Source organism: Branchiostoma belcheri, unplaced genomic scaffold (assembly GCF_001625305.1).
Source record: "Branchiostoma belcheri isolate BF01 breed outbred unplaced genomic scaffold, Haploidv18h27 scaffold56, whole genome shotgun sequence".
Lineage (NCBI taxonomy): Eukaryota > Metazoa > Chordata > Leptocardii > Amphioxiformes > Branchiostomatidae > Branchiostoma > Branchiostoma belcheri.
In genome coordinates this window covers 517,602-528,562 of record NW_017804198.1, presented here as the reverse complement: position 1 = coordinate 528,562, position 10,961 = coordinate 517,602, and the positions used below count along the sequence as shown (strand labels likewise).

Genomic DNA, 10,961 nt, shown 5'->3' with positions numbered 1-10,961 from the left:
AGTAGTAGCAGTAGTAGAAGTGGTAGAAGTAGTAAGTAGTAGTAGTAGTAGTAGTAGTTGTAGTAGTTAGTAGTAGCAGTACTAGCAGTAGTAGCAGTATAATAGTAGTAGTAACTGGTTTATTGATAAACCATGCGCCCCATTTTACAATCAGCTTATACGGTAAACCCAACAAAGTAAGTAATTTCTATAGTATATCTGGTGGAAACAGACACAGTTAACGCATTTTTGTGTGTGTTTCAGAAACGGACAGTCCACAGTCCCTCAGCTGTTCAACAGCGACTTATACTTCACTCGTCGTCAGCTGGACTCGGTCGAGTGCGCGCCTGCTCGGGTACAGAGTGAACCATACGCTGGTTAGTGACAGTCCTTCCGACGTGATGACGACAAACGTAGGTCCGGACAGTGAGAGGTCAGTACTCCAGGATGTCCAGGCTGACCGGGAGTACAAAGTGACAGTCGTAGCTGTGGGCGTGTATGAGGACAGCTCTCCAGTGGAGATGACTTGTGCGACGTGTGAGTTTAATTTTTCTTCGTGTCATCAGACAGTATTTTACAGTTTTGTTAAGTTCTTTTCTTTCTTATATTGGCGTTATATTTACCCTATGTGTGTATTAAATGTTGCGTGTATGTTGCCCAAATGCAACTGTTACATCATCTAGACACCCCTTAAGGCGGTATAACCCCGACGAAGAGGTATATCCCTGCTAGTTGACTTTCTACTACTACCACTACTACTACAGTAACTACTTCTACTACATCTACTTCTACTTTTACAACTACTACTTCTGCTGCTGTTGCTGCTGCTGTGGGTACTACGTATCATCTGCATGAATAAGAAACAATTGTGTCAGGTTCATAGCTGTTGATAGACAAAATGTTGTATTTTGGTGAAAAAGGTAGGTACCTCTTTTAGTCTAAGACTTCAAAGTCTATTTATTTTTGTTTACACGCGGCTTTCTTTTGTGGCAGTGACGCCCCCACCAGAGGACTTTCAGGCGACAGACGTCACAGAAACTTCCGTCACAGTCTCCTGGAAGCCGAGGACTAACTCCCTCGCTATTGGCCACAGGATGTGGATAACGCGGAGTGATGCCGCTGTGAGCCTGTTCACACAGTTTGTGCCCTCAGGTCAAACCGATGTGATATTTGATCGCCTCAGCCCTGCTACAGAGTATATGATATCAGCCACAAGCATCAACAGGTACAACGAAGGGCCAGAAACGAGCCTCACTGTGGCAACAAGTAAGAAAACGCTCTTCTCTTGCAATAAACCGTCTCTCTATTCCAGCGCTACAGGGTTTGTGTGTGGGATCAGAGGTTAATTCCTACTAGAGAGAAATAAAGATCCATGTTGTGATATTGTGCTTTTGTCGTGTTCTAATGCAGAATCACGTACTTTTCAGAATGTGGGAAGTCCCAGGAGTAATACGGGGTGTATTATAGTATAAAATGATCAATGGGGATTGGAAGCTGAATAGTGAACCTTTTTACACATAAAATTATATTGTTGAATTGAGTGGCTTTGAAATTTACTCGGTGACTATAATACGTCACTAGTTTACATGCGCACTCTGTATTGTGAGGCGGCTTATGGGTGGCGGATGTAAAGGATGTAACTGTCACGCCCACCATCCATAGTAGTCAACTCTCTTGTATTCAGAGTACTGGCCTATGTTAATGTTTAAATATATGATATTTCAAAATGTATGTAGTGTAAAGAATTGTCTAACCAAATTTCTGTTGTCTGAACAACACGCTGATTTTTTTTATTCCTCAGGAACAGACAGTCCAATGGCTTTGGGTGTTGCACAGAGGACAACCAACTCTGTCCTGATCTCATGGTTACCACCTAAAGCAGCCCTCACCGCGTACAACATAACGTACACAGAAGAAGGGAGAGGTCTACGTACGTCCATGATGTTGTCAGGAGACGTGGACAACTGTGAAGTGACAGGTCTGATTCCCGGTACTCGGTATGACATTGAGTTGGTGGCCGTTAGCAGGTTTGGGAGGAGCCTTGCCGCCAGTACAAGTGTTGTAACAGGTACGTACAAGTAGAAGAGGCCCAGTAACAGCTTTTGTAGCAGAAATATGAAGATACCTGTAGTCTTTGAGACTTAACCCTACTTAGACCGGGCTTTTTTGGGCTTGGTGGGACGTGGGGGTGGGGTGGCTCATTTGACCCTCCCTCAGAACTCACAAACGGTATGTCGCATGACCACCAAATTTTCAGAGGATGGTGTACTAGTACAAATTTAGCATATCTACAATTTTTATGTCGTCATTATGACGTCATTATGACGTCATTAATGTGATTTTATTGGCCAAAACCGTCTAGATAGGTTATTCCCTGAAAACTAAATGGTATACAACATAACTTTACCAAAAGTGTTTATAACGGAATATTAGGGTGTACTAAGTCTTATGTTGCCCATAGCAACACCGGTGACGTCATAAAATGACGCCATGCATAGTTAAGATATCCGCCATCTTGGATCATCAATCTTGAATTTTCATGATAAAGCCTAAATTACATTGTAAACATACTAAAGACCTTCATTTAAACCTTTTTTTTTTGGAAAAAAGGTTTAAATGAAGGTCTTTAGTATGTTTACAATGTAATTTAGGCTTTATCATATTAACGAAGACAACGTCTTACCGTGCCTGTTACTTATTAAGAACGACTGGAACAGGCCAAATTCCAGCAACAGTCGCGGCTAGCACCGCGAGTGTTACTTCCGCCGGTCAGATACCCGGGATATCTGCTTGGAGAACCTCTGCTACCAGACAACTGCCTAAACCTACGGCCTATTCCACAGGATTGTAAAAGTAGGGATGTTTCTAAAATATGCATTTACTCCAATATCAAAACAGCTACGGTAAATATAAAAAGACGTGCATCATCCCGGACATAATGCAACACCACATGCGAAATTACACAGAAATGCGACGTACGGAAGAATGCGTTTTGGCTGCGAACATCTTCCAAAAAACTTGCCATCTCTTAACCATGGGCAAAAACATCTGGAACCACTTATCAAAACCACCCCGTGTCTGCATGAAGTTCCACCCCCCCACTGCTATTCCAAACAACGCGTTTTTCTGGACCATTCCAATTCGCCTCGTAATTGTAGGGGTGCGTCTGCAATATTACATTGACCGCGAAAGCAGCAACGGCAAAAATACACATTCGTGCATCAACACGGGCATGCCCGCAGACGGCGTATAAAATTGCGTGCCGATTACACAAAGAGAACCCAGTGTTTTGACTGCGAACACGAAAAACCAGCCGTTCACAACACTCCGTTTCGGAGGTCCTGACCTCCTTCACGGAGTAATAAGTGCACACCCACTACAGATATGAAAACATACCTGTGCACGAGAGATTAGGTTTATATTGCCCTATGAATGCAGTGGGAAATGAAGTACATTTCATTAGTATAGTCAGTGTACTCACTATCAGACCAACAGAAATAGATTAATTCAAAAGTTGTCACCATCTTTCCACTCTTTACAATGTAGAAAATCACCAAAAGACTACATTTCTACTTGGCAAACCCTCCCTTTATACAGAACGTGGCATCAATTAATTATCCATTGCCTTTAAAGAAGAAATCAAACCTCATAATAGCAGTAGAGTGCTGTACTGTACATGTACCTCCTGTGACTCTGTACAACTACAAGCAATTAGCCCCGGGACATAATTTTGCAAAACAAAAAATATTCATATCTGAAATGATGTTGCACATTATTATATATGATGGCACCCTGGTTTGAATGAAATAGAATTTTTTTTTTCAATTTGAATTTCAATACATCGTGTCTCTCTGGGATGGACGGCAGAAACACTTGTCGAAAAGGTACGAGTAATTTTGAAGTTTAGTTATTTTCAAATTTAGTACTTAAATATTTTATGATCTTGCGAACCTAGAAATGGTACATGTTTCAAGACAAATATACAATGTACTTCTCACACGTTTCATGTGCCATCAAAATACGATTAATAGCTTTAACCCACACACTGATATTTCATTACCTGTTATATTTGATAGCTTCAGAACCTCGCAAAAGGCCTAGGCCAAAATTTCCCGAAGGTAGTACGGCCAGAGGACATCCTTGAAGTGATGATTAACATCAAAGAGATCATCAAACCTACTTATGCTTCCGATTCGGAGATGCTGCCGTCAGTTCTGGTAATCTCCCTTCGTTATAAAACAATCCGGTTTCGTATCCCTACTAGCAATATACATATACAATATTTGGGATATAAATAGTTTTAGAATCAATTTTGAAACGATATACATTTGAATATATATAGAGAGAGTTTCATTGTGTCTTTTCTGGGAAAACACATTACCATACGCTAACGGATACCAGCATGTTGAATATATACATTATACGCGCACAGGTAGAATTCTTAACGCCCGGTTTTAAACAATAGAGAGTAATTACATACCTTTAAGTTATTTCATTGTTTTAAGTTATTTCATTGTATCTTTTCTTGACAGCAAACTACGGCGAAGATCACAGAAAACCTTGCCTCTGCCGCAAGAGGACTACAGGGTGTATCAGTAGAGAAGATGGAGACCATTGCCGATGGTGAAAATCATTTACAGTTGCTCTCTTTTGCGATTTATTAGTCACAGTATGTAAATGCGTGTCCACACACACGATCTATAGACAAACTGACTAAATTTGATTATGCAGCGTTATCGTTTTATAAAATACGTCTCCGCGTGCTGTTACAGACATCCTAGCTTATATTGGCTGTAGTACTATACATCCCAATTTTCCCTATTTATCCTACATTCATCCTACCTGAATCTGCATCACTCTGTATTTCACTCCTGTTCCATCTGATTCTACATAACCCATTTCTTCTGAATTGGAAAGTATCACATGCGTCCCGGTCTTTCATAATATAAATAAATAATGCCAATGCAGTTAGTGCGTTTTACTGATTGATAGGTTTTTTTTGCTTTTTTTTTCATTTCAACCATTTACTGTTTCAGCTTTGGTGCAGACGGCGTCAGCAGTTGTAGATTTGTTACCAGAACAGGAAACACAAACTATAAACTATTCTGACAACTTGTTTGAAAGCGATGTCATCGACATGAGTGACCCTGAAATTTCCCCCAAGCAGCAGCTAAAGATGTTGAAAGAAAAACAGGAGGAAAAGCAAAGCATGGTAATAATCTATCTGATGTCATGTTGTGTGATATACTTGATTTATATTTAATAACATTGCACCAACATTAAATCTGTCAACCCAATGTGGCAATTGCATGTTTACTGCTCAAACCTTCTTATGCTTAGCTTCTGTTCCGTTCATCAACATTAATAAGCAATTATTCATCTGGAGTACGTTATCAGTTATGTTATTAGATATTTACGTAATTGTTACCATTTGTTATTTTTTGTTAATTGAAATGTTGATTCAGCCATGTATTACCATTGTTATATTATAATTTATAGTTTTTTCCTTAATTACCGCTTACTTATGTTATCGAATGATAACGTAGTTGTTATTATTTGTTATTCTAATTGTTAATTAAAACTATATTTTGTTATCGTTATACTGTAATTTATAGATTTAGATTTATGCTTTGTTGTTTATGTTTTAATTAGATATAGAGAAAACCAGCACACTCTTGGGTTTCCTCATTTCTTGATATGCGAACAAGGAATACAAACCTTCCATCCTCCTTTTTTGATAACATTTAGCGTCTTTCAATTCAATTTCAAGCAACAAAGGGCGTCGCAGTCTATCGTGGCATCTTTGGACCAGGTAGCCGACACACTGTTGGCGCTGCAGCCCGAGGGTGGAGAATATCACTCACGTTTTGAAACAAAAAGCGTCTGTGTTATTGTGGCACGATCTCCTTCAGACAAGGACCTCCTTCTTAACTCATGTGATATTGTGGCAAATATTTTATCCACACAAACCGGGGCTCATACACATCACATGCAGGATGTTAAGGCAGGTAGACTCAACTACTTCGTGGTGCCCTCTACAATTTTACCCCTTTTCATAAGGCAATAGGTAACGGTTTCTTTTAGATCACTTATCCTGGCTTCGGAGAATTATTGTAATAGCAATACCTGGTATTTTTTTTCTCTCAATTTTGAAAAATGTTGCTTTACCAGCCAGGGTTGGTTATCAGAACCCATTAAATTGAGTAAAACACGCACAACTGACAATGGAAAGAAAAGGCAAGCGGAGTCTGCAATGAAAGCTACGTCATTATATATTCAAGAGCATTGAACAGAAAAACTTTCGTATTACAGATGATAGTTTCCAAAAAGAATCCATATTCCTGGAGTGAATCAACAGGAGGACAAAACATCTCGTCCTCGGTGACTTTCCTGACTGTAGACTCAAAGGAACCCGGAAGCCATCGCAAAAACAGAGAGGTAGAACTGAACATGCCATTTGTACCCTTCCAAGAGACAGTACAACCAGCCGACCGGCCACATGTAACGACAGAAACCCCAAGTAAGACGGAAGGAAACAGTAACGGCACAGCTATGGTGTACCACGCCTTCAGTGTTCCACACGATAATGTCATCCCTGTTGTGCATATGAACTGGTGGGATGTAGAAGCGATATTTCACGTGTACATCTCGCACGGATCCCTTCCAACAGCAGAACTGTTTTCCGAGAAGATAGTCATCCAGAAAAACGATTATGAGTCCTGGCTCAAGGGAACAAACTTTTCGACCTCCTTCATTCCCAACACGACTGGCCATGGCGGGCATTTGTATATTGGAGTTCAGAAGTTAGGTACGTCCACTTTTCATATGTACTGAGATCCTTGTTGAAACATACAAAATCTAGGACGCATTTTGTTTCCATTTCACATTTTTTAGGCAATTGTTGTGGCCACAGAAATTAATCTATATGTATGCCATTCTCAGGGCCGGCTAACTCTGGCAGTGGTCAGCAGTCTGTCGCACAGATCCAGGACAAGAAAGACTACCAACTATCTTTCTCAGCTGTAGGCTGCTCGTCTTGGAAGGACAATAAGAAACAATGGATGATGGAAGACTGTAATGTAAGTGAATTAAATTAGCCGCCATGGTATAACAAAGCATATCATTTAACCCTAACCCCCCCCCCCCCAAAAAAAAATGCAAACTGAGGCATTTGTAACCACTACGATACAATTTGGTCTGCTCGGTATTGGACTTACTTATCAAAAGGACACCACAGGGTAGCTTGAATGGTCTCTTACAATGAACGCGTTTCTGATATGATAATGATGGAAACAAATTCTGAGCAAAATAGACAACAGAAAGAGAAGCATGGGTAGTAACTATTAAATAAATAAGACCTCAAACGTAAGCCATCATAATGTCCCTAAACCATTTCCAAATTACGGAAAGAAAATCAAAACACGGGCATAATATATGGACAAAGATAATTATGTATTAATAGGATAATGTTCCTGCTACACAAATATTTCTGTCACATTTCACCTGAAACAGGCCACCATTAACCTGGAGAATGGAGCCATCAGCTGCAGGTGTCAGATGTCGGAATGGAAAGTTTCTGTGGGGACCATGACTCTTCCAGTTCCCAACTCCATCAACTTCATCAACGCGTTCCAGAACTTCCTCCATCTGAGCGACAACTCCGTAGTGTTCTCCATCGTGGTGTCTGTGTTCATCCTGTACCTCCTTCTCATGGTTCTTCTGTGCGTGGACTTTCACCGTCTAAGGGTATGTTTGAGCTTCTTGATTTTATTTATTGGAATTGTAGCAATACAATACATGCGAGATTGCTATTGCTTCTGCCGTGACCAACACATAATGCATTACAAAACAAGGTATATATTTTCATTTGTCATTGTTATTATCATATAAACCTCGGCCCTCAAAAGAAGACATACATACGATATAAAAAGAATCATAATTAAGATAAAACAGCCCTACTATGTACTCATTTCATTAATTAAATACTTCAACTTAAAGTTTCTTGCCACAATTCATTCGCTTTCTAAAACGTTTAAATGTCTGTTCACATAACGTTTTAATAATTTTTAAAGGCACATATGTTTTAGTCCATGCAATCTCTCTAAATATTAGAGGGAATAATTCATGTATCTAACAAAGACGTCATAATTCAATTCATAATTTTGTATCTTGCGAAAGCTTAAAGTAAGCTGTGTTTTGTCATAAATTTTTAGAAGGCTCCTAAGCCTCGGTCCAAAGTGAGTCTGATCCCGCCAGACAGGATGCCGGCACCTCACGTCTATCAGCTCACGGTCACCACCGGGTCCATGTTCGGGGCAGGGACCACCTCACGGATCGGACTCCAACTCTTCGGGTCAGAGGCTACATCTCCAGTCAAGATGCTCAACCCAGGAGGAGAGGTCGGTGATGTTGTTACTTTTTCTTTATTTACACCTTTTCCTTTGAACATTTTTCACGAATTTGCAGGACGTGTTATGCAAGAGCTACACGGTATTATTTTGTCAGTTACATCAAATATCTAAACATATATATACTAGCAAAGAAACATAATTTTATTCAAACACAATAATTGAAAACCGGTAAATTTGAAGAGTAAAGAATATAGTACTTGAAACGTCTTACCGTTTCCAAAATCATATCCAGTTTCTTGAGTACCTGTCTTTTTTTTGCGAATATTCCTTGTCACCTTGTTGATTTAGTTGCGTACATGAATGACAAAAACTGTTATCATGTGCAGGGTACTGAAGGCCAATAGCGAAATTAAACGGAAGAAATTATAGTCCGTATTCCAACGCTGATTGTTTTTCACATATATTCTTGCATTGTAGCAAAGCAAGTTCAAAATGGAAACTGTAGAAAGAATAGGCCAACATACCATCTATGACTGTCATTTGTCATTGGTAATTACAGGAGTTGGTTCGTGGAAGCACTTTGCATTTTGTCATGCCTGTGCAAGAGTCACTTGGAGAAGTGATGTTGTTGCACATCTGGCATGATAACTCTGGGGAAGGCGACACGGCATCCTGGTTCCTCGGAAGTTTTGTCGTCAGAGATGTAGAAAAGGATGTTGTGTAAGACGTAAAATACATAAACGAACCGGCTTTTGTTTGATTGTTCCGTCGGTTTGGCTTCTTTGCTACACTTGTCTCAATGCTCAAGTTTGCCTTTACTTAATCTTGGCATGTTGGGTTTGTCATCTAACAATTCATCTGTCTCTTCCAATGTGGACAGCAACGGGAGGAAAGTTTTGCATCATGGTTGAAATGAAATGGCATGTTTCTTTTAATAGCCTCCTTTGTATTCCTGTCTCGAAAGAAACATGTAGTATTGCTGAGGACAGAAAACGAATGGTATACAAACATGGCCTCATTAAACCGGCTTCCTTCAATTCACAGATCTTACTTCATCTGCAATGACTGGTTGTCGACAGAGAAAGGGGACGGTGAAGTGCAGAGGGTGGTTCACTCAAGCACCGAGGAGGAACTGACATCTTTTACCAACGTCGTCAATGAAGCAGCCAGAGATGTGCTGTATGATAAACAGCTGTGGGCATCTGTCATTGTAGCAGCGCCTGGTCAGTATCCTTGTTAGGCAATGAATATGTTAATTCAGGATTTGTTATGATTTCTGAGTGTTGTGCGGAGTGCTTTTGTAATGTAAATGTAACATTGGGATTCAAGTGCTCTCAACTCAGTTGTCTCTCAGGTCTTGGCCTCTTAGCCTAGTGGTTAGGGTGTTGGCTTCGTGAGCTGTTCCCCCGGGTCCAATCCCCGAGGGTGACAGTAGGGTTCTCTCTTTCTACTCCCGCCTCATGGATGACTGTTTCCTAGTACTTTAGATTCGAGAACGAGTTCAAAAGAAAAGAGGTAGCAGTGTTACAGTAGGGTTTAAGTGCTATTACTGACTCGTCTGTAAGGGTCCAGTCCTTTTGGCCTAGAGGTCAGTGCGTTGGATCATGAGCTGGCGTTTCTGGTTCGATTCCCGTTTTTGGGGGGGCGGGGGCATGATAGACAGCACTATTTGCCTCTTGTGACATAAGAACAGCACACTGACTTTTGTTAGGAAATCTTTAAAAGATGTGCAAAATTAAATCCACTTATTACTAAGAATACGTATCAATAACAGTGTTGTGGAGAGCGTGGTCTTTTCATCTACACCTCAATTTCAGCTCCAAATATACTGATATACAGTTCAGACAAAGGAAAGCTCATCAAATGTGCGCATTGTTCATTCTATAATATCTGTAGGGTCCAGCTTCACCAAGGCCCAGCGTCTGTCCTGCTGCTTTACTCTGGTGAACACCATGATGCTGGCCAGCGCCATGTGGTACAAGGCAGAGAACACAACTGCTAACGCAAGGGTGTTTAACCTGGGATTTGTCCGTTTCACTGTTGAGGTAATATTTCCATGTAACTTTATATGTTTGATATATATGTATATACTTCTTGCATTTTGTTTTATTAGTTGCATCAAAGTTAAGTGACTGTAATGTTTGTTAAGACACTTAACGTATTGATTTGTTATTTTATTTTTGTTTACATAGGAGCTGTACATCAGTTTCATGACTATGCTGACCGTACTTCCCGTCAATGTGATGCTCCTGCAACTCTTCCGCATGGGGGCGCCACTGTCCGTCAACACTCCAGAGATGACGATCCGTCCATCTAAACAAGGTATGGACTGGGGCAGTAGTAGCACAAGCATTGTTAAATACAAAATACACTCATGTTGACCTGGTAAAGAAATAATATACATTTGTACTTCCCTACGCACGATGCAGATTTCATTTATATGTCAAATATATTGCCTTTCCAACATACGATGCGTGACCTAACCTATCTATCCTGTGATGTGTCACTTTGTTGTTATGACACCAAGACCTATATAGTGACAGGTTTTAGCTGTAAGTTGTATTGCATATGTATCAGCCTTTCTCTGTCCCTATCTAACACAAAACTAGCTGCTGCCATTAAATCATTTTT

General features: G+C 40.3%; 1 protein-coding gene across 1 annotated transcript in view; it reads left to right on the top strand.

Moving 5' to 3' along the window:
- The first annotated feature begins 6,929 nt into the window (after positions 1 to 6,929).
- The window catches only part of LOC109481537, a 9,549-nt gene continuing 5,517 nt past the window's right edge, over positions 6,930 to 10,961 (top strand). The window contains exons 1-7 of the mRNA XM_019784120.1: positions 6,930 to 7,058; positions 7,492 to 7,725; positions 8,196 to 8,378; positions 8,890 to 9,050; positions 9,375 to 9,553; positions 10,227 to 10,375; positions 10,523 to 10,652. Of these exons, the coding sequence (XP_019639679.1) occupies positions 7,041 to 7,058; positions 7,492 to 7,725; positions 8,196 to 8,378; positions 8,890 to 9,050; positions 9,375 to 9,553; positions 10,227 to 10,375; positions 10,523 to 10,652 (1,054 nt within the window). The 5' untranslated portion in view covers positions 6,930 to 7,040. The remainder of the gene's footprint in view (positions 7,059 to 7,491; positions 7,726 to 8,195; positions 8,379 to 8,889; positions 9,051 to 9,374; positions 9,554 to 10,226; positions 10,376 to 10,522; positions 10,653 to 10,961) is intronic.